This window comes from Lutjanus erythropterus, chromosome 21 (assembly GCF_056507025.1).
Source record: "Lutjanus erythropterus isolate fLutEry1 chromosome 21, fLutEry1.hap2, whole genome shotgun sequence".
In the NCBI taxonomy this organism is placed as follows: domain Eukaryota; kingdom Metazoa; phylum Chordata; class Actinopteri; order Lutjaniformes; family Lutjanidae; genus Lutjanus; species Lutjanus erythropterus.
Genome location: NC_139337.1, coordinates 23,639,078 through 23,663,095, shown reverse-complemented (window position 1 = coordinate 23,663,095; position 24,018 = coordinate 23,639,078). Strand labels below are relative to the sequence as shown.

Genomic DNA, 24,018 nt, shown 5'->3' with positions numbered 1-24,018 from the left:
GCCTGTAGCTGGTTAGCTCTGAGTGCTAGCTGTTACTGCTACGCTAAGCGGTCTTACTTCCCCCGTCACACACTTCATAGCCACAAGGCCCCGCCCCCTCCATTGGCTGTCCTGTGTACCCTCAGGCCGTTTCCCTCCTCAGTCTCTTTGCCCACTTTTCAGTACTTTTTAATGTTATGCAGTGGTTGGCTTCAGGCTCAGACCTGGGGGTGCAGTTTCACTTTAAACTGTTCAAGCTTCTGCTGTTCTAAAGACATTCCCCCCCTGCAAACAGGGATAAAATTTGAGAAGAGAAATACTGAGTCCTATATATATTAAAATTTTTGTTGGCTCATAAAATGCATACAGCATGTCGGTTTTACAGTTGTTTGATGTAAACTTCTCCCCTGTTGTTAAAACCCCCAAACTTCCAGAAAAGATAAATGAAAATACAAAGAAGAAAAATACAGAAAAACTACAGAGGACATGGCTTCAATGTCGTCAATGGTAACTGCAGCCCTGTTTGGACTGGATTTGAGTTTTCAGTATGACAAAAGTTCAGAATGGCTGCAGCAGGAATAAGCTCTACGGGGTGCTTGTCTCACCTGACCTCCCTCTCAGGACTCCCCTTCAGATTTGGCAACAGTTTTAACGTCGCTCCCCGTTTAGCTCCGCTCCATCTCTCAGTTAACGATAAGGACAGATGGATGCTGCTGTTTGACTGACAGCTCCTGTAGGGTTTAAAGACCTGGAGAGCCACACATCTTGTTATGCTGACATTATAAAGATGACTTACTGTAGTCAAAATTTATAAAACAAACGTCTCTCTGGAGCAGCAGTGATCAAAAGTCTCAGGTTAAGGTCACATGTGTCTGTTATTGCACTGATGGAGTTTCCCACTGTCGGATCTGTTCACTGTTTCTGCCACATCTGTATTATTATGAACATTAACCTGTTTGGGTGGTATTGGGAACCAAGAATAGTGCATCACTGAAAAACACTCTTCATCTGTAGCCTTTTTTCTTTAACTTTAATTTGTCATAAAACGAATCTTGCAGCACTGGTAAGTTTACATTTGTTTGATCTGCAAAACGGTAAGACCATTTAAAAAGAACTCCACCGATTTTGGGTTATTTTTTTTAAAAAAGGACCAACATTGATGCCGCAGAATCTTTTTTGCTCGACAAATTCTTCCTTAGATCAAAACCTGATCAGCCGTTACCCACAATGCAACTTGACCACAAACACTTTTTTATATATTTGCAGTGGTGCTCCCAAACACCAGTAAAAGTTATAGATGAGTTTTCCTTTAACCCCCTATTGAATTTTTCCACTCTGAGGGTCGTTGAGGTCACAGTTGGATTTCAAACAATTGCAATTTATTTGATTGTAATTTGTAGTTGCTGGGACTCTACTGTGGCTTGTTTTGTGCACATATACACACCGTTCCTGACACACTATTGCTTATATACAAATCATTTATAAAGCAGAAGCAGAAGGTATAATTTTATCAGTAGCAGAAGGACCTCTGAGCTTTCCTGTCCATTGCACAACTTCCTCTTGGAATTAATTCACTAAGATCATTTGGCAAGAGTTATCAGTGAGTGCCATACATTTATGAAGCTGGGTTTTTTTCTTGAATCCATTTAAATAGAATGCATTTTGCATCTAGCAAAACAAATGTATTTTGCAATGAAGAGTTTTGAGTGTGTAAGACTCCAGCAAGAACTGCCGAAGATCTTTATCTTGCAGAAATGCACTCAACTCTTCTGCGATACAGAACCAGAATGTAGTGTTTTCAGAACAGTCCCATCCTTCCACAGAACATCCTTCTCATCAAACTCTCCCATCACTGCAGTTAGATATGTTCTTTCTACCAGTAAAGATGAAACGTGTTAATGTTTTTAATCTTTTAATAACTATAATTTCAGTACTTAAAAAAAACAAATCACCTTTTAAAGATAAATTTACATTTTTATAAACAAATAGCTTTTCAAAACTATCTGATCAAATAAGTTATCCAGACTGTGAATCTGCCTTTTGGATTTTGACAGTTTTCAGGGATATGGACAATTGGTTTCAATTGGTATTAAAAAAGTATTGAGGTTCAGTACCGAGCCAACCATTGAGAGTCCCTTGGTGGATATGTGTTGATCATTTTAATCATGCATGTGATGTTTGTTTGCACCTGCTGTATACCCCAATTAGGATGCTCCGATGACTGCTGGCCACTTCCAGTTCTAATCAGGCTAATCATCAGACAGAGTTCTGTACAGATAAACTGACTGGTTGTTGGCCTCTCATCTCTGTTTCTAACACAGATCACGTCCAGAATGAAGAGAACTATGCCCAGGCTCTGGACAAATTTGGCAGCAACTTCATCAGCCGGGACAACCCTGACCTGGGAACAGCCTTCGTCAAGTTCTCCTCCCTCACCAAGGAGCTGTCGGCCCTCCTGAAGAACCTGGTGAGTTCAACATGTCAGCGCTCATACATTTACAGCTCTATAATGTCATTAAAAGGAATAGCCTGTCCTACAGAGTGCTCTCCGGTTGTCTGTGCTCTTATCCTCACATGGATAGAAAGAGGAAAATTCTCCACAGAGAGCTTATTTTTCCTGTCTTCACTTGTGTAAGTGGTTTAGGATTTGGGTTTAAGGTTAAGATTAGGATTAGGTGAAGGGTTGACAGTAGGCATGTAGTGGAGAAGTTGAAGAGGTTATTGGTCAGTGTGTTCAGTGAAAGTCCTCATAAATGCAGTGATAGAGACGTCTGTGCTTACAGGCTGCAAAAGACATGTTCATCAATCTTTACACTTGTATTAAACGGTATAAAATCAGCCTACACAGTCAGAACCATCATCACAGTTAGACAGTATAGCTGACTGTGGCTATATCTACCTCCAAGCCTTTTTTTCTTCCAGTCGCGGCTCTTATCTGCCTGCTGTGGATTTCCCCTGACGTTTCTGTTGAATAATGTGTCCTGTTTGAATCCTCTGTGAGTGATTGTTGTTGGAAGAAGAGCCCGTCCCGCTCTCTGCCTCTCTTCCTGTGTGGCTGACAGCGAGATTAGACTCCATAAATACACTTGGCAGCACCAGGAACAGTGTGTGTGTCCAGTCAGAAACCTTCTTAAATCACCCACCTGTCGGCGCTATCTGCATATTGTGGGAAAGTGAAATTATCTCTACTCCTCTCTTCATCTCTTGACTGTTGTCTTTTCCATTCTGAGCCTTTTATTGAGTGAGTTTTTTAGACTTCAATAGTTGCGCCCTGAGGGCTGCTGGTATGTGCGTGCACTGCAAATGACTATTGATGCATAGTGCTTGTCCTAGATGTCCTACATCTGTTATTGGCATAAATGTAAGGATTTTATGTACGAATCTGACCAGCCTCTCTGCAGTTTTCTCAGTGTTTGTTTCCTTATTGAGAATCACATAAAGAAAAAGCAAAAGAGACAGTGACAGTTTCCAGGATGTGCTGTTGGAGCACACAGACCGACCGGCAGTCAGCCAGTAGAAGATTGATTCTGACTTTGGCCATATGCAAGACAGGCACTTAAGAAGCACATTAGCACCCATTAAGCGTTGTTTACTTCCTTGACCGCTGCTGTGTGTCTGTGTGGACTTGGCTAACAACAACAGGGGCTTAACCGCTTAGTACTGTTGTAAATGACCTTGCTGATCCTAATGGTTAGAGCTGCTGAGCACAACTGTAGCAACCCGAGCTGTTGGCAACGTCAAGCTTTTGCTAATTCTTCAATAGACGAACATGCACGTGTGCTGTTTCTGGCAGCACTGTTACAATATTGCTGATGTCTCCAGTAAGCAGCAGCATGACTGTGTTGATGCATTGCACTGCAGGTTAAAGGACAAGGCCGTGTTACTCTATTTATCTTATTGTCAACAGATACTTTGAAAAGATCAAAACCAACAGTGCATTTGACCGTCTTTCAATACTTAACAACTTCCCTTCTTTGTCTGTGTTACTCAGACATGACTCCATTCATTCACACTGAAGACGTAATTCTGGAAAGCTGCACTAATGAATATGTTTTTATTAGCAACAAATCAAATGACTGTGTAATGAGGAAGTAGCCGCTTGTAGTGATTTATCACCTGATTCTGCAGTTTCCTTCATCTGTATGTATTATTTTAGCATCTTTGAGCTTTAGATCATTGTTTTCAGCATTTTTTTTTACCAAAAAAGCTCTGCTAAAATCCAATGGACAGCACCAGACTGCAGACAATAAACATTATGACTTTTTAAAAACACATTTAACGTCCTCTGGATGCAGTCATCAATAACATTTTGAAATAAATGTATCATTTTTTTCTGGAGCCCATGATGCAGATAGGTAGTGAACAGTTGCGCTTCCTTGCATGTCTGTTGAGAAATGTTAGCGTCATCAGTGTCTAGCGGAGTCTGGCAGGATATAATTGACTGAATGACACTAATGACAAGAATCATAAACATTCATGTTCATGACAGGTGTCATCACGTTTTTTTCCCTCTATTTATTTATTTTCTATCTATTTATTTTCTATTGACGTTTGTGTTATATAAATTATGTCAATTGTGTTTGTTTTATTTACAGTGTATTATCATGTGTTGTATCAGTGGATTGTGATGAGTAGTGTAAATATGTACTTTTGTATTGTCACCATGTAAACTGTATTGACTCCAAGAAGAATAGCTGCTGCTGTGTGGAAGCTAATGGGGATCTTAATAAACAAACAAAAACTTCACCCAGTGCAACGATGCAGATCATTGATGTGTTTTTAATAGTTTTTTGGACAGTGGAGCTTTGCAGCTCAAAGCAATAAACAGGCTTGAAATACACAGAGTGCTTGTTAGTAAGATCAGTTTATTTTTGGGTTTGTTGACTGAAAGAAAAGTATTGAATGTCCTCTCAGCCTTATCATATAAAAATCTGTCTCCAGACTGGGTTTTGATCTGTTAGCTATGTTGTCTTGTGACAACAGCTACATTCTGACTTTTCCTTTTCTTTTCCTCTTACAGCTCCAGAGCCTGAGCCACAATGTGATCTTCACTCTGGACTCACTGCTGAAGGGCGATTTGAAAGGCGTGAAAGGGGTAAGATTTACTGTAAAACAGTGACTCTCTCAGCCCCCCCATGACCAGGCTCAACAGCGGGACGGAGAAAATAGATGCCTCGTCAGCACATCTCTCTATTAATCTCTCAACCTCTGTGCGTGTGCCTGTAGTGTGTGTGAGACCCGGGGGGGACGGGGGAGAGCTCTCTGTCCACAAGATCTCACTGTAAATCTTGCAGAAGTAAACACTGCCTTTGTGTTGTGCTTGAGGCGAGTGGCGAGTAACTGGGTCACGAGCCCCTCACGTTCGGGGTACGAGAAGGGGCGTGGTCAGCCACTGGCATAAATTGTGAGCAGAGTGAGGCAGCGATCCAACTCTGCAAATAACTCCATCCCCATGGTGACCTCTTTGTAGTTTGCTGATGATTGTTCTCCTGTGTTTCTGCAGGACATAAAGAAGCCCTTTGACAAAGCATGGAAAGACTACGAGGCCAAGTTGTAAGTGGATAATTAAAGTGTGCTGTTGTAATACTGCATGTTTGCATCATCTAGCTCATTACAGAGTCCTGAATAATGGATCAAACACTGTTGATTATGTGCAGCAATATTGTTTGGACCCTCCAGGAGTTTTTTTTTTTAGAAGATATTGCACATAACATAGCACACAAACTTGCACGGATGATGTAGTAGAAGCAAATCCATTAAGTAATCACCCTCTCTTTTGTATCAGTACAAAGATCGAGAAGGAGAAGCGAGAGCACGCCAAGCAGCACGGGATGATCCGCACAGAGATCACCGGGGCTGAAATCGCAGAGGAGATGGAGAAGGAGCGACGTCTCTTCCAGCTCCAGATGTGCGAGGTGGGTTGTGCAATGAAGCTGTAGGACATTTTTGGTCAGCTTCTCGGCAGTGATCAAGCATTAGAAGCAGGTTGTGTAATGGTCACAGATTAAAGGACCAGTGTGTAGGATTTAGTTGCATCTAGCGTTTAGGTTGCAAAGCTAGGGAAACAAAAACGCAACTATTCTTATTTTCAGCTGACACACTTATGAATATTATTTTCTATTTTTGCCATATTCAGCCAAGAAACCCCCATTTAAATTCCTACACATCCAACACAGCATTGTGCACAGTCCAATTGTCCTTGTATGAATCTTCTATGCTGCTGTCTCATTGTAACTAACTTGGGATTGTAAAAATTCACAATTCAAATCATATTTATTTTTTGTTGGGTTATGGTCAGACATTTTCATTGTGTGAAACAGCATGGCCCCAGCCTCCTCGTTTATTTCAGTGAGACAGGCAAAAAAACACAATGTTGTCTGGCAAAACAGCTGAACCCTGCATAGTGCATTGTGCAGTGTAAACAGAGTGCTGCAGGAATGAGTCCTAAAATCCAGATATTAGTCAGGATTTCTGCACTTCTGGTTTCCTTGTTTCAGAGTCAGTGGGTGTTTGAATTTTTCTTTGGTCAAATGCCTGAAATAAGGTCTGTGGTTAACAAAAGCTTAAGAGGTTTTCACATATATACCCAGCTCATATTGTAAAAACAGTGGTTGCTACTAAGTGGCTAAAGGAGACTACAGTGGTTGCTGGTGACATTAAATTTAATCACACCAAATACTGGTGACTTAGTGGTGGTGATGTTGAGTCATGTGACCATAGTGTAGTTTGTTTATAGCCTTACATTAGCTTTTTACTTGTGGCAACTGTATTTATGCTTCAAAAATCATAAAAGTAGTGTTTATTTGTGAAAATTATCTTGCTGAATAAAACGTAATTCAAAATCCAAAAAGCCAGTCCCATTGCTTGATAGGCAGGGAACCAGAGCAACGCTATCTTCCGGGTTGGCCTATAAAAAAACGCCATCCCCAATGCACTCTGTGTAATCTGACATTGCCTGCGTGGAATAGAACCATAGAAACTGCAAATCATGGTCAGCATCTGAAACCCCTCGGCCACCACAATGGCCCAGCTAGATTGTGTTAAAAAGATTGTCATCATGATAACCCTCTGCAGTTCTTAAATGTTGTATTTTAATATTATTAACCAATATGGAGTGTTTTAGCTTCTCCCAAGCCTTCAATCTCATAGGTATATCACTGTTCACACTGTTCTTCCTGGGCTGTATTTCATCTTTTCATCGGTACCTGTAGCAACACCAACGCAGCTGCTATTTTTGGTTTGCACACCCACATATTAAAATCCCACAGTATGTAAAGTCTTCCCTGCCAGCTGCATTTAAACCAGATTTGAAGCTTTAGTTGACTTTTTCTCTCAGATGATTTGAATAATTTATAGAATAGCTTTAACACTCATGCAGCTCCACATGTAGGGATAAGAGCAGCCCCAAAAGATACAGCTGCACCGACATTCATTCATGAAGACTTGTTTCGGTCTCTGACTGTCTGCCTCAACACTAGACTGAAACTGGTTGTTACAATGATTGGATGTCAGTGAATAGGATTTGGAAAATATAACACTAATTATGTTTTTGCAGCTAACCCCTTGTACTAAAGACTATTTTCGTTTAATTTAAGTGTTCTCAGATGTTCCTTTGGTTCTGTAAACTTGTTTTCTTTGAAGCACGATGTGACACAATTTAAATTCTCTTTGGTATTAATGCTCAAAGGCTGTACTTCAAGACATCTGACAGCAAGAATTAAGTGTAAAACAAATGTGAGCTCTCTTTATGTGCCCAAGAGAATCAGAACAAACTGTTAGAGCTCACTCTGCTTTGCCAAAAACCTCTCTAGTGGTGGGTGGTGACGCCTACGCCTTGTTCACTGTTTTATCCTGTTAGGATTTTTGACTCAAATTACATAATGGACCAATGGCTGTTGCACTGCCGCTGCTTGTGTGAATTATTCACTATGAAACTCGCTGCAGTCCTTTTGTGCCCCGCCATGCTGATCTGCCCTCTTCTCACACTGACTCAGAGGTGTTTCCTTGCCCACATTTTCCACCTGTGTGTGGTCAAACTTCTTATTCTGTTACACAGCAGGCGAGGATTAATTAAGTCACATGTAATGTTTTATAGAAAGTGTTAAACATGAAACAAGGGGGAACAGATAAGAATACCACAGATGGAAACGTGACTACTGTCATGCTGGCTGCTCTGTGAATCTGTAGTAAAGAACAATGGTGCTTTGAGCTAAGTGCTAATGTTAGCATGCTAACACGCTCACGTTGACAGTGCCAGCATGCTGATGTTTAGCGCATAAAACAGTTACCATTTCTTGGTTTAGCATGTTAGCATGGCAACATTTAATTACATGCACTAAAATACAGTATAGTTTAGGTTGATGGTAATGTCATTAGTTTTCCAGATGTTTAAATCATAAACTAAGAACAGTGTTATGCCAGGTAACTAAAATTGAATGCAACAGAGTTAACTGAATAGTAAGAGTATGAATCTGCTGGCATCCAATATGAGGCCCTCGTCTAAAAATAATTTTTAGTCCTCTTAGTGATAGCTAGGATGCTTGGCTGCTATGTTTAAACCACTTTAGTTGTTTGCAGTTATCGAACTCTTGTCCTCATTGGCACTTTTCTTGACAGCTACCCCAGCACATAGTGTTTTATAGATATATGGAAATGTGACAATTCATATTAATAGATTTTGATTCTGATTTCCTGTTAGGAGAAGTAAACAGAAAGAATAGTCTCACTGTGGATTCATTAAGTTATGCTGTGGACAACAACCTGAGCCCTGAGTTTTAGGTTAAATTTGTTTACATTTTGTCTAATTGGCATGATTAAAAGTATGCCAAATTAGCTATTAGTAGTCCAGTTGTGTACAGCAGTGCACTGTGACCCAGATATGCAGAAAACAACAGTATCACTGGATTCCTTTGATGCTAAAGAAAACCTTTGTTGAGTTTTTACTAACAACTTTTTCTGTGATTTCTAAGTGGATTTATGGATGTTTGTTCAAGATGGACATGGAATCTGGACATGTAGAGCAGCAGACAGACTGGATACCATGATGAATGTCAAGTCAAGGGATTATATTCATTTTCTATGGAGAGCAGGCCCCGTGGTGCATGATTGATAAGGCCACGGCAAGTTGACAGACTGTTTGCTGCATTTGTATACATAAACATGACTCAGGTTTATACAGTTCAGCGCACCAGGCTCACAGAAGACAGATCAAACTGTCAAACTAAGCAGTGCTGATCAAATATGAATCAATATTCTGTTACAGCATTGTAACGCATCACTGAATTTCCATTGTTTTTAGGACACCTTTATGGACCTGTTCCTTTCACCTCACTCGGTCCCTCTTTGCCTTCCGTTAAAATCTCACTCTGTCTCACCGTTTGAAACCTTTCCCCTGGTGAAGTATCTTATAAGTTCACTTTTACAGGAAACATTACTGAAATCATATAGTTTAAGCAAGGCAGTTTATTTTTTTAGCATTCAAGTTGAAACATTTAAGTTTGAACCTAAACTTGAAACTGTTTCATCTTTTCATGATTTCAGAAGACTCGACAGTCACTTCATTATCCATTTTTTGCAGCCCGCCTCCAGTTGGTGCAGGATGCCAAAAAACGAGTTGTAGCTCCCACGTTACATTAGGACTGGCTTCCTCTTTAACTGGTTCAGATTTGATTATACATTTCTAATCATCTGCAGAGCTTGTGTGTTCGTGCTCTGACTTACAGTACAGTATGATGCTTATTTGTTGTGTCCTTGTAGGACTGCACGGGTCATCTGAGCAGCGCCTGTTGCCACTTGTAACTGAAACAGACTCTTTGTACATAATAATTAGATGACTCTGTGGTTTGAAGAATTTGCCCTAAAAAGTATTAAAATGATCTTTTTTGAGAATATAATTGACTTGTTTCTATACATATATGATGTGATAGTTTCAGGCCAAGTGAAGTTAAGACTTGAGGCCAAAACTAATGAGCTTTTGAAAGCCAGATGTCTCAAAAGCTGCTGTTGTTTTTGTAGAATCATTGCTACTGATCCTCAGAGCTGTCAGCCCACTTCAGACAGGGTATGTTAGGTCACAGGAATTTAAATCTTAGTCATTGTAGCTTTCAGTGTTGGTCCCGTGACACCATTGTCCGTCATGATGGCTGACAGTCATTGACCACTGAGTCCTCTGCCGTTGTAACACTGTGATTTAAAAGGCTTCTGTATTTGAGGTAGTGTGTCCCCTCAGAGTTGCCATAAGGCAGGAGTTGTTGGCGAACTTCCATTTTTGACATGTGGGAGAGAAAATAAAAATAAGCTGTTGCTGCTGGGACTGGGGCCAGAGTCCCAGTCCCCATATCTGTTTATTATTTGGTTATTAAACTCGCCTAGTTAAGCAAACCCAAGAATCATGGTTATATTGGTGACAGCAGTGTTTCTTTTCTGCGGTTCAGTGTTAGTGTTTCCAGCAACAATGATGTTATTGTCCATTGCACTGTTTCAGTGAAGACATAGTCATATACTAGTTCATTTAGTTAGTTTGCTAACTATTACTTTAATGTCTTGAATGAAATTTGGCTGTTGTTACCACCAATAAACAGGACTGTTTTATGGCAATGTTTGATTAAGGGCTGCAAATAACGATTGACATTTTTTGCTTGGACGTGAAAGTAACTTGATTTGTCAGGTATTTAATTATATTAGACAATTAGACACTGTGTGGTTATTTTATTCATAAACAGTAATGGATTTTCCAGAAAAGTTACTGAGCTTAATTAAGATATATGAGCTGAATCAGTCAGGTAATTGACTGAAAATTAATTGTCAGTGATTTTGGTAATAAATCAACCTTTTTTTGGGAAAATACCAAAATAATTCTCTGGTCCAAATATGAGAATTTGCTTCTGTAGAAACATAGTGGTGCAAACTGGGACCTGCATCCTCTGTAGATCTAAACAGCTCATTCTAAGATAATAAAAACAAAAAGATTCTTATTTTCAGATCATTATACAGAAATTAAAACATACTTATGAATATTATGTTCCATTTCTGCCATGTTCTATCAATAAATTCCCATAAATCGTACACATTGGGCCTTTAAGATGTTCTATAACAATAAAAAGAATAATCACAAACATCAGAGATCTCCAAAATCAACAATCATCACAGCTGGAAACATCAGCGTTGCCGCTGCTGCTGTTGTGTGTTTGTGTGGGGCAGTTGCTGCAGTCAGTGGTACAATCTGTTCATCCCACTTAACCTCATTTCTCTGTGTGTGCGTGCACTCTGTCGCTCTCACGCTGCCTCTCTCTCCATGTTACTCAATCACCAGATTACAGGATGCTCTCACTCTCTCACCCTTTTCATCCTCCGCCGTCAGTGAAGGAGTGTGGAAAGGCAGCGCTCAGCAGGCTGCATTATGTTGTGCTCAGACGCGGCAGCAGTGCGAGCGTTGCTGCTCATTCACACAAAAGAGCCCGAACACACACATGCGGCAGTGTGAACCCACACAGGGCTCAGACAAAATGTGGATAATCTCCCATCCAGTGGGGCACTGTCAGGCAGACAAAGGGACAACACATGCATGCATACACACATATATGCACATACACGTGCACTCATGCATGTGCTAACATACGTGCATCCACACACGTGATTTAAGGAGCAAATTGAAACCGAGTGTCGATGTCAGAAGCTTCAGAAATCTTTTGTGTAATAGATTAAATTTTGCTGCGGAGCTGAAAGTGGTCTTTAGCTGTGACTCTTTGTAAATCTCTGTGGATTGGCATGCTGCGGGATTAGCTCAGATTATCTTTTATTCATTTGTTTGCTGTCTGAAGACTTTGCCGTCGTTTGTTTTGAATCCTCAGACACCTAGACTGAGCAAACAGTACACAAAGCACCTCCTCTAGAGGCTATTCTCTCTTTTTTATAACGCTAATGTAAAAAATCTACCAGCATCCTTTTGAAATTTTATTTAGATCAAGGCAGAGGCAGGGCATTCTCTTGTACTAGGAGTGTGTTTACCATTCTGGTTCCCTACTCTCACAGTGTCAAGGCAGTCCTGGCTCATACATCAAAGCCTTAATAAGACGTGTGAGTACTCAGATATGATTATCATAATATAGTGTTCATACTCTTAAGTGTCTATGGCAAAGCAGAAGTCTTTGTTATATCACCCGTGCAATAAACTGTGTGTATGTGTGTGTGAGTGCATGAACACCAGCTTAATATTTTTAGTGCAAATGTATGACTGTATGCTCAAGGACCTCTCGTGGTTGTGGTGATTCACAGTTTTTGAAAAACATATTTTATTGACTCCTTTGTTTTATGCCGACTGCTGACTCCTCACTCCTCTTAAACAGCCACAAGTCATCAACAACTGCTGGGCTAAAAACAAGGCTTACCTACTAGTCTGTTGCAGGCCACATTTTGGTCTTAATGAAGTCTCAAAAACTGATGTATAGAAAAGATTGGTGTCATCTTAAACTGGAGTGTCTGCAGGTTAATTCCATACCCAATATTTTATGATCCATTAAAGTTGGGTAGAATTCAAGATCAAGAAATCCCTGTTTTGTTAGATCTGCCACCATCTTGACTGCTGGTAGCTGCTATGCGTCTGTGCAGTTGCCATATTGGAGTCTAAAGATGCTGTAAACAACATTTTCTACCTGTAGAGGTTGCAGTAGACCACCAACATCTCAGACCGAATCAAATGCTAGCTTCATTTGCTCAGTATAGTTGGGAATGATCCTATGTAACAGCTCTGCCACATTATACGTCATTAACCAAAAAAAAAAATCCTTTAAACACTGAAAAAACCTGAACTAAAACTGAACTCTGCTCCTGTCTTTGCTTTGCAGTACCTGATCAAAGTAAATGAGATCAAGACCAAGAAAGGAGTGGACCTCCTCCAGAACCTGATTAAGTATTACCACGCACAGTGCAAGTAAGTACCACCTTAATCCCCCTGAACCCTGAAGTGTGAAGCTCCCCTGTTGTGTTATGTGCATCTCACCCACTGAGAAATTTATTCCAAAACACAGCAAAGAAAAAGGCTGTGTCTCTCTCCCTCTTTGCAGCTCTTGATGTCAATTTTCTACATCCTGTATGATTCACAGATCTTGGGGGTGCAAACAGTCATATATATAGCCCTCATAAATATGCACAGGTCATCATACAGATATGTTGTGACAGCTGTGGGGTTTGGTGGGTAAATAAGTGGGTGCTCTCCGTGCCAGAAGTGCAGCTCCACGACGGCCAGTGACAGAATGACAAATTTTCTCTCAGCGTTGCTAGGTCCTGTCATAACACTGGGACAAAACAATATACTTCCCCGTTAATCTGTTCAACCTGGGCCTTGATGGATAGGAAAGCTGCAGTGGTGATGGATTAGAAGTATAAACACAATCGATGGAGACCTGAGGGAAGTGTGAGACTGACTGCTCGCAGCCTGAAAGAAGAAAACAATTTGTGTTCCTTTTTCCATCTGAACCACTTCATTCAACAAATTAAGGACGGTAAATTTGTCAGCCACATCATTTCACTCGCCCAGGGGAACATGGACTCTCGCAAGCACGACATTGATCAGGGCAAGATGCCCTACAGCTTTCCAAAAAGCCCCAAAATGACAGAAATCATCTCAAACACTCTCCTCTGCATCCAAACATTAACACAGAATCTTAAAAAGCAGCTGTTGCGGCGAATGGCATCACAATTATAGAGCAATTATGGCATCAGTATGCTCCAACTGAGGTCTGATTGTCTGAAAGCACCTGAAATCCCCTCCACCCACTAATTTTCTGACAGCCAATTATTTTCTTAACAGTTTTTTTTAACTTTCCAAAACAATTGGCTAGGTGTAGAAAAGTGAGGAAGAGGACAGGCTTTGAATTTCTCTCTTTTCTTCTATATTCACTCTTTGTATACAAACGAGTACAACACAATGAATGTTTTATAGGAGAGAAGTATGCAGTGTTATCCCGATATTTAATCATTTAACACGTCTCACGTCTCTCTATGATGACAGAGTTATCACATTTGAGTTTGGCTGTTCCAAACACTTCCACCTGCTGACGTGACTAGACAACCTGTTGTAGGACTACGTCTGACAATTTCTGTAACTGTCTGAAACACAATCCAAAAGTGTATGGCGTGTCCTTGGGTTCTCAGTCAGATCCAATCATGACGGAGGCGAAGCAACGCATATCTCTGGTCCAAATAAGGTAATTTCTGCCCCCCAAAAAACAAGATGGCAATGGCCATATTCAAAACAGCAGTTCATGAACCAATGCATGTCCTCGCAGTAGCTATGTCAACAATCTGTTTTGCTGTCTGTGCTTCAGACGTAGTCATATGACCTTGTTCCTATCAGGCATACACCCTTTAGCCTCTTTCTTTATCATGTAGTGGCAGTCAATAAAAACAGCTCAGTTTGTTTCTGGTCACTTTATTATTAAGTATCTTTTGGGATGTTTTGTCCCTTTATTTAATAGGACAGTCTAAGATAGACAGGAAAGGGAGGACAAGGAGTGAAAAGTAAGACACACAGCCACAGGGCCACAGGTTGGAGTTGAACCGTGGGCTGCTGCATGAGGACTCAGCCTCAGTATATGAGGATATGTGCAACCAGCTGAGCTATCAGGGTGCCGAATGTCATTTTAGTTTTATAATTCAGAAACTTACAGACACTCTGCAATCATGCACACAAGGTACATCGAAAGTGATCCTCAGCATAATCAAATTCACATATGTGCATCAAAACAAGTATGTGAGCTGGTGGGTTAACCACAATGTTGCTATGAAGTTTGCTACAACATCTGCAGGTTTTTCCAGTGCACTGTGTCTAACTGAGAAGATTTCTGGTAAATTACTATAACTTTATAGTACCGCTTAATGTGCAGTAAGTCAAGCGAGGTGAATCTTTTCAATGCCTGCTACACGAACACTTTAACTACACATTCTGCAAGGCCGTCAGCACTTGACATGTAGCGCTGGATGGAGTGGGAGTAAAGATGTGGGATCCTACATGCTCAGATTGAAAGAAAACAAGCAGAGCAGAGATGTGACAGAGAAAGTGATGAGCAGAGGAAGGCAGAGACATGTTCCAAGAAGAAGAAGAAAGTGGTGGGCAGTGGGGGTGGTGAGTAGGAGGTTATTAGTGGTGATTTGCTGCTGCAGCGCTGCATCGAGGTGTGTAAGGCCGACAGATCTGTAATGGATTTCAGGCGGTCCTAAGCACCTCTGCAAATCTGCTGTGGACGCGGCCAGCTACGGTTTCTGTGCCAAGAGCCAGAGGGGGCCAGATTGAGCCGAGCTATACATTAAACATAAACTGCACCAACCTCCTCTCCCTGTGTGACCATACTGTAACACCTGACATTTGCAAAGCAGTAATTCTCATTAATGACTTGACTCTCATATTTATTCCAACACATGTTAATGTCAGTGAGATTCACATGTACCTTTGTTCTGCAGTTTCTTCCAAGATGGCTTGAAGACAGCGGATAAGCTGAAGCAGTACATCGAGAAGCTGGCAGCTGATCTCTACAATGTAAATACTCACATCTTCACCTTTTCAGCTCTTCTTATGCTTTCATTTTTGCTTTTATTGCAGAGCATCAAAGCTGAACTTGCACATCCGTGTTTGTGTTTTTCTCTCTGAATCAAATCAATGAAGTTGATAATCTCAAGGTCCACTTACTAGTTTGCTCCCCAAATCTTATGCATCTCTTATTCAGTAGATGAAGTCTGCTCATACTTTTGAAAAAAGATGAGTCTATATGCTCACTGTTATTTCTCTTTTGCAGTACTACTGTGTTTTCTCTTGAAGCAGCAGTTTTATCACAATATAGAGTAATGCTCCTGCAGCTGTTGTATGAGAGGAAGTAGTACATCTCAAGCAACTGTTGTGATTCAGAATCTCCTGAAAAACTATTAAACCTCACACATCCAAAGATGCTAATGCCTGGGAAAGTACAAGTCAGACAAAAGATTCTCACACCACACTGATTTCTCCAAATAAATTTAATTTATCAGAACAGCGTTTCAATCGTCAGGCGTTGGCATGACAATAGCTGACAGCTGGAAGCTGTCAGTGCAGCATGTGGATTTTTTTAAAATGTATTTTGCATGTTACTATGTTATTGTGTTGTTGTGGTGGTGTTGCATGCATTGCATGTTGGGTATTTTTCACATAGGTCTATAAAGTCTTCATTTTACATTTTTCTTTCAGTGACAACATTCAAGGGGCATAAAAGAACATATAATTAGAATTATTTGCTGCATTTCACACATCTGCTAAAGCATCACAGGACACATATCAGCATCATAGCAAAAAAAAAAAAGACGACGTCAGAAAACAAGAGCAAACTCAAAGAGAGCAAAACAGTGTGTGGCTCTTTTGTCTGACTTCTGCTCTTTGTTTTTTGAATCAGCCACCTTTCTCACAACTCTATATTTGGACACTAGGGTGAGAGATGGCTTGTAAATGAAAATATCTTGCCAGAAGAACAATGAGCTCATAAAAGAGTATATATTCTAAACAGAAAGTTAAGTTAGCAAATTGTTGATTTCAGTTGAGGTAATTTTATTAGTGCAATAAATGGCTCTATGTAAACACAGCTTGTAGTCTCTCAGTTCTGCCGGTGCACCTTTTCCTCAACCTTTCATTTGTTCTCCTCAGATCAAACAAACTCAGGATGAGGAGAAGAAGCAGCTGACGGCCCTACGGGATCTGATCAAGTCCTCCCTCCAGCTGGACCAGAAGGAGGTAGGCACACGGACTCACCGGGCCAAATTTAAACTTGTAGCAGGTGAAATTCTCAACAAGGCCAGCCCTCACTCGGCTGTATAGGGCTAAACACAGCAACAGCAGCCAGGTGGGGTGCAGATATGTTGTTAGAGACATATATGTTTTTTTTTTTTACCACACACCTCCTCTCACTCTGGCCACTACCAGGTTAGGAGCTTGTCTCCTGCAGCACAGAGCGAGTGCCCAGTGCTGTACCATGCTGGTAGCCAGTGTGTGGTAGGCTTTGCTGGTGACCAGTGTTGTGCCTCACTGGCTGCTCAGTGGAGAGCCACTCACTGCCCGACTTAACACCACATCACACACACTGCCAACTTAACTCTGAAAGATAGCCTGCTGTAGCTTGTTTTCACACATTCACACTCTGTTCTGCATGACAACAGTCTATCTACACGGGCTTTCACATTTTATTTACACTTTCTTTAGCCTCTCTTGCTAATAGCACCCACGGTAAGCACTCACATTCAGAGCTTGTTCAGACCTGCTGTTAACATGCATCCTGGGTGATCCAATCACAAATGGACACCTCTGATTACATGAGTTCACACCTGACATTGCAAAGTGTTTCCAGATGTGTCTTCAGTGAACACATGTGATCAGATCTCACCCCATTTAATATGCAGTTACTCTGGATATTTTGTCAGGTGAATGTCCATCATTGTTCATTTGGCTGTTCAGTACAAAGATTTGACTATTTGTTCTTTTATTTTTAGTTGAACCTCACACTAAACCCTTATAACAATATAACCTTATTCAAACCACAGGAATGAATTACTTCCAACTTCACAAAAACAAACACTCATCATTATGATGGATGATGTATGCGTATACATTAACTCCTCAACAGCTCAGTAGTCAGAGTGCTGGTTGGAACGCTGTAAATCACCTTGGTACTGTATTATCTGTTGTCAAATTGGACTCTGTCATCTCTGAGACTGTATCCCAGTCTTACAGAACAGCTAACTGAGCTAGCTAGCTAATGGAAGCTACATTGTGGTCAGATCACCCAGGACGCATGTTAATACCAGGTCTGAACAGTCTCTTAGCAGCACATGAGATTGTGTTTTCGGTCGGCACATGGGCACACTGTTTCACACCCACCGCCTGCACTTGAGCTGGATCTTTCACACCTCTCCCCTCTATCTCCCCCCTTCTGCCTTCTGCTTGTCTGGAATCAAGTCTAGAAGAGTAAGTGCTGGTGCATGTGGAGCATGCTGGCATCTATCTGATCTGTCTGTTCTGCCTGACAGTAGAGTGGTTTGGCCCTGTAGAGGCGTTGCACAGCATGCCTTGTAGATTTGATTTTCCGTTCAGCACTCTCACTTTGGTTACGAGAAGAGGCCCTGTACTTTGATGAGTTTGTAGAAGTGTGTTTGTGTCCGTGTTGCATGTCTTTGAGCAGCTCTCTGTATACCCTGTGTGTTAAATGTTTGGTGTGGGTTTGCACAGGACTCGCAGAGTAAGCAGGGTGGCTACAGCATGCACCAGCTGCAGGGGAACAAGGAGTTTGGAAGCGAGAAGAAAGGCTACCTGCTGAAGAAGAGTGATGGGTGAGCTGCTAATACAGCCATTATTTAAAAACGCTGCAGAGCACCGTTCATGTTGCATTAAAATTTCAAAAGTGCACACAGAGAAGAAAGACAACTCCTTTGCTAATGTAATGTTCCCCCCTACCCCTTCCCTCCTCCTTCACAGGCTGAGGAAGGTGTGGCAGAGGAGGCAGTGCTCAGTGAAGGGGGGCATGCTCACCATCTCTCATGCCACGGTGAGTACAAGACAAATGTACACACACACACACACACACACACACACACACACACACACACAGATACAAACTCCCTGACCCCCACGAGTGGCTGTGCAGATCAAAGGGAGAACATCATGCGGGGAGGTTGTGTTGGGCTTTCTCAATCTGGTAGCTGGCAGAATGGAATTGACATAGATGGGTTGTCATGGCAACCCAGTCCCCCCCCCTCCTCTCGTCCCTCCCCCCCTCAGCCTGCTGCGCCTCGGTGAGTCATCTCAGAGTGTGAGAGCTGCTACTGTATATGCTGGCACGTCTGTAGCAGCGTCGTCTCAAGACTGGTGCAGCTGCAGTGGCCACTGTGCAGTGAGATATTTTCTTTTTTCCTGTGTGGGAAATCTAAAAAAAAACTGAATTAAAAAACTGAATTAATCCTGTAACACTGTCCGTCATTTCAGTTACGACCCCCTACTGAGCCTCGAACAAAGAGAGCTGCTGGACCGAGGAGCTTAACGCAATCACAGTTAATCAGCACTGTAAATCCAATTGGTGTCTTAAAAAACAGGAAACATTTCATTTGGATTAAAGAATTAACAATGGAAATCAAATCCTGTGCAGTCCTCAACCTGACTGTCACTGTAAATTATCAAATCATATCATCTAAATTGATTCTGTTAAAAGAGCTCCTGAAAGATGTCCGAGGACGACACTTTTGTCTATAAACCAACAAGTTCACGCTTCCTTATGTAAAGAAAATCCTGTGATCAAAAATATCTTTTTGACATCACTCTAATTATGATCTACGGTAAATTATATGTATAAGGACCCAGTTTGCTTTTCTAACCCCATACATTAGAAGATATGAGTTGAGTTTCAGATGGAAAATCAGCATTTGTGTGCTCCTCAAATGATCATAATTCAGAATATTGGTTTTACACAAACATTTCTTATGTAAACAAACATATTTAATTCTAGCAGCATGGCTATTGTTGTCCCTTAACGTGTTATGAGTTTGTAATACTGGGAATGAGACCCAACAATCAACTGTCTTATCTATCTATCTTATCTACTGACCTGCAATTGAAGTCTTCTCAGCAAGTTGAGGAAGAGGAAGCCTGGTGAGGTTGGCTATCAGGAAGCAGGGAGGATATGGTCTTTCACTGCGTAATGACTGACATATCCGTGAGCCTCAGCAATTTTATTGGTCAGATTCGCTGTTTTTGTAGCGTTAGAGTGAGAGAATAATCTGAACCTTCACATATACATTAACCTCAAACATGATAACATTATTTCTCTCTGCTACAAGGAACTCAGGGGAAGTGGTTGCCTCAGATGTGATATAAAAGCTTTCCCTTTGTTCTGCTGAGTGATGAAGTGACTGCATATTTAACCTATCTGTCTGCTCAGAGCCACTGAGTGGTAGTTATATGAGAGCTTATAATCATTTTTCTCTGTCTGGAGGCGGTTTACCACCACTGTTGCATCTTTTTTTCTTCAGTCCTTGTGGCAGCTGAACTCTAGGTGACTCTAGTTGACATGGCGGTCTGCCAGTGGGCCAGCCGAGCTCCAGGGCTCATCACAGCCTGTTAGCATTTCATTAGCACGTGCCCTGGCCCCTCCTCTGACTGGGCACTGGCAGGAGACAATACTCGGTGTACATGTGCCAACTGGGCCCATTATTACAGCACATAGACCAACCAGCACAGTCCAGTTTCTTAAAGGGATAGTTCAGATTATTTAAAGTGGGGTTGTATGAGGTTCTTAGCCACAGTCAGTGTATTACCTGTAGTAGATGGCAGTGGACACGCCCCTAGTTTAGAAAAGAAGCAGGAGTAGCAGTGTAGGACGCTAAGCAATGTAATGTTGTGGATGGGGTCAGCAGCTGCGTATATTTTAGCCACCAGTATAAGTATGCTATACTCAGACTATTTTCACGCCATTATCTTGCTGTCAGACATCTTTTTCCAAGCAAAAACTGCTGTATTGCTGTTAAATAAGCGAAATATCTCTCTCTCTAGATCGAAGCTGTGGTAAACAAGCAAATCCTGTGTTCTGTGAGGTAAAATTACTGATTTTGGTCTGGTTGTCTGACAGCAAAGTAAAGCAGTGAACTGTCCCTTTAAGAGGAGTCCTGAGTTCATTGTGTTTCTGTGTCACCGACTCTTGTAGCTTTATTTATGTGAACATGTAGGCCAAGTGTTTATTTCCTGTTTGAATATCAATCTGTTTTGTGTTTACAGTCCAACAGGCAGCCGGTCAAACTTAACCTGCTCACCTGTCAGGTGAAGCCCAGTACAGAGGACAGGAAGTGCTTCGATCTCATTTCTCGTAAGTTTGACACACTCATGCTTCACTGAATGCATATATACAGTATACAGGTTAGTATGAGACAGTTCGGGAATCCCTGCCTCTTACAAACATCAAGGAAAATGAATCCGTAGAAGCATAACACACTATTTTTAGACTGCTTGTCCAACAGGTGTCACACAGACAGATGATATTTAAATAGTTTACTGTAAGCTGTCTGTTGCTACTAGTATTATAAAATGCAAGATAAAACATCTGCTTACGTTATGTGTTTGCTTCTGTATTTCACAGATAACCGGACATATCATTTCCAGGCTGAAGATGAACAAGAGTTTGTCATGTGAGTTAAACATACATGATCCCAGTCTGCTTGTTTTTTCTTCATGGTGACACTAAAAAGAGCATTCATCATCACTTCTAAATGTTCATGACCTGTCCCTTAGACACTCTTTACTTAAATCCAGACAATAAGTGAGATATGTGCATGTGAGCTAATGTTTCTTAATAATGGTGGTCTGGTCCGTGGTTGCTCTTTTGTCTCACTGTCACACTCGAAGACGGGAAGTGTTTGGCTTTGTGAAGAAGAGCAGAAAGACTGTTGAGAAAGAGTGGGTGGCAGTGAGTAGGATAACAGTGGGATTTGTGGTCTTCAGTAATTCAGGTCACTGTAACCTCACGCTGTTCTTTCCCATGCAGTCACACAGGTGCATATCAGTAGGCAGACACATGCACAGACGCAGACACATACTGTAGTACTAGAATAGTAGTAATTAAACAAACCTTCATTATCACACATCACCATCAAGTTTCCTCCAGACTTTCGGTAGTTGTGATAAATTTTTTGCTAAGACTTTTCACACCGGTTTTACAGCAAAGTGAATGCTGTTATGGTATCTGCAAAGGAAAATTAAGTAGTTGGATATAAACTAATGTCTGTTCCAGAGTGGTTATACACCTTTTCCACAGCAGCATGATTTGAAATAGTATGGTAAACTCAGGTGGTACCAATGATAATAATTAGGGTAACATCTGTGTTTACTGTCATGTCAAAATGGCTGCTGTGAAAAGGGTATATTCTGTTTAGCTCTCTTGAAGTAGAATCATGTTATATGAAACACCACGTGTCTGTGATTGTTACAGATAAAGAGTTAGTTTGGTAGTTGGCTACCCAAACAGCTAGCCTAGTTAGCTGGCTTGTTGTCCCAATAATAATCATTATCATGGATAAACAACCACAAAAAACAAGCCTTCTGATGCATCTCAAGACATTGAAACACTCAGAAACAAAGTGAATCATATCAAAACAAATCTGACTTTTCTTCAGTTGTCTAGACTAAAAACACTCTTGAAACACACTTTGATTTGTGGCACTTTTGTTCAGGGCTTGCATGTTCTCCCTCTGATGTCTGGCTGTGGTTCAGTGCTGCTTGAACACTCTGTATCTCCATGTTCATGTCGTCCTTTGGGATCCAGCTTCTGCTCCTCGCCACCGTTTCTGTCACGCACCTCCAACTGCAGCAGCAGCAGCAGCAGCAGCGTCTTCATGGGTTTTTCCATGAAATATTTAGTATTCCATAGGGCTCCTGCTTTGTGGATTCACGCTTCCCCCCAATAAGGCTAGGAGCATATTATAGTGTATCATATAAGTAAACACAGAAAGACTTAGGCTCAGCATCTGTGCACCTACACTGCTGTGGATTAAAATGTCTTGGTTTTCACACATACAGATAAAGAGTCAGTCTCACACATCGGCTCATGTGCCCACTCCCTGTCTGGCCTCGGCCTTTGCAGACAGGGTTGACTGACAATGACAGAGGAAGTGCTGACGTCGGGCTCATAAAGCCCAGTGTGTGTGTGTGTGTGTGTGTGAGGGCCAGTTCAGTGGGTAGAGCGCAGGAGCAGATTGTGCCGTGTAGTGAACTGCAGGAGGCCATGTTTGAAAGGCAGCTACAGTGTTTCCTGTTTGTGATTCTTAATGACCACTGTGTTTGTGTGTGTGTGGGTGTGTGTGTGTGTATCTGTGTGTGTTTTACTTTTTCAAAGTAAATAAATCTGTCAGCACAAAAATAGGAAATTGTACAGGAAATGAATCCAAAATGAGATCCAGTGTGTAACATTGAAGGGGATTTATTGGCAGAATATGACAGAAATGGTGTGTAATATCTATATGTATGTCTTCATTAGTGTATAATCACCTGAAAATAAGAATTGCTGCTGAACTGTTGTTTAGATCTACAGAGAGTGCAGGTCCTCTTCAACAGAGGCCACCATGCCATTTGTTTGTTGCGTGAGTTTCTGGACCACCGCAGGTTCTTCTACATGTTTGGAAGTGGAGGGTGAGGTGAAGTGTTTGCAGTCTGCAAGGTCACTGCTAATCTTACAAACTGGTTGTTAAAGTTTACTACTTATTACACATGTGTGTGTAATGAAGAATGTGTCTCTTTGGAAAACTCAAACAGAGTAGACTTTTGTCCATAAGTAACAATAGGTCTTGGGGTTTTAGAAATTATCTTGTGAAGTGGATCCTCTTTATTGTCCTCCCTGTATTGAAGTTTAAACTTCTGGTGTTGTGATAGCTCTATCTGGAAGTGAACTTTAAAAATGCATTATAAATGGAGTGTGTTATTCCTAACAATGGTAATGATGTGTTCCCTTGTGCAGCTGGATCTCGGTACTGACCAACAGTAAGGAGGAGGCGTTGAACATGGCGTTTCGTGGCGAGCAGAGCAGCGGCGGTGAGGACGGTTTAGAGGACCTGACTAAAGCCATCATAGAAGACGTGCTGCGCATGCCGGGCAACGAAGTCTGCTGCGATTGTGGAGCTGCAGGTGCGTACTGTCGCTGTCTGTGTGTCTCCATATACACATACTCTTCCTGCTCTGTGCTTAGTCAACCCTCACCTTGTTACGGCAAAAGACAAGCACCTTCACTTCAGCACTTTCTGATTCAACTATGGGCAAATGTTTTATTTAAAGCCAAACACACACACACACACACACACACACACACACACACACACACACACACACATATCTCGATTCCTTTGCAATGTCACAGCTGCCCTGAACTCGGTGTCCTTCAGTTGGATGGTAACTGAACGAGCTACACTGCAAATCCCTCAGCAGCCTTCAACAAACAACTGTGAGTGTGTGTGAGTGTGAGTGAGTGTGAGTGAGTGTGAGTGTGTGTGAGTGTGAGT

At 41.5% G+C, this 24,018-nt stretch overlaps 1 protein-coding gene across 4 annotated transcripts in view; it reads left to right on the top strand.

The window, feature by feature from the left end:
• The window catches only part of asap1b (ArfGAP with SH3 domain, ankyrin repeat and PH domain 1b), a 73,500-nt gene that overhangs the window by 27,444 nt on the left and 22,038 nt on the right, over positions 1–24,018 (top strand). For all 4 annotated transcript variants that reach the window (XM_084710354.1, XM_084710352.1, XM_084710353.1 and 1 more), the window contains exons 3-14: positions 2,301–2,446; positions 5,000–5,074; positions 5,483–5,532; positions 5,765–5,894; positions 12,822–12,907; positions 15,436–15,511; positions 16,643–16,729; positions 18,218–18,318; positions 18,464–18,533; positions 20,753–20,840; positions 21,111–21,159; positions 23,481–23,647. In XM_084710354.1, the coding sequence (XP_084566480.1) occupies positions 2,301–2,446; positions 5,000–5,074; positions 5,483–5,532; positions 5,765–5,894; positions 12,822–12,907; positions 15,436–15,511; positions 16,643–16,729; positions 18,218–18,318; positions 18,464–18,533; positions 20,753–20,840; positions 21,111–21,159; positions 23,481–23,647 (1,125 nt within the window). The remainder of the gene's footprint in view (positions 1–2,300; positions 2,447–4,999; positions 5,075–5,482; positions 5,533–5,764; positions 5,895–12,821; positions 12,908–15,435; positions 15,512–16,642; positions 16,730–18,217; positions 18,319–18,463; positions 18,534–20,752; positions 20,841–21,110; positions 21,160–23,480; positions 23,648–24,018) is intronic.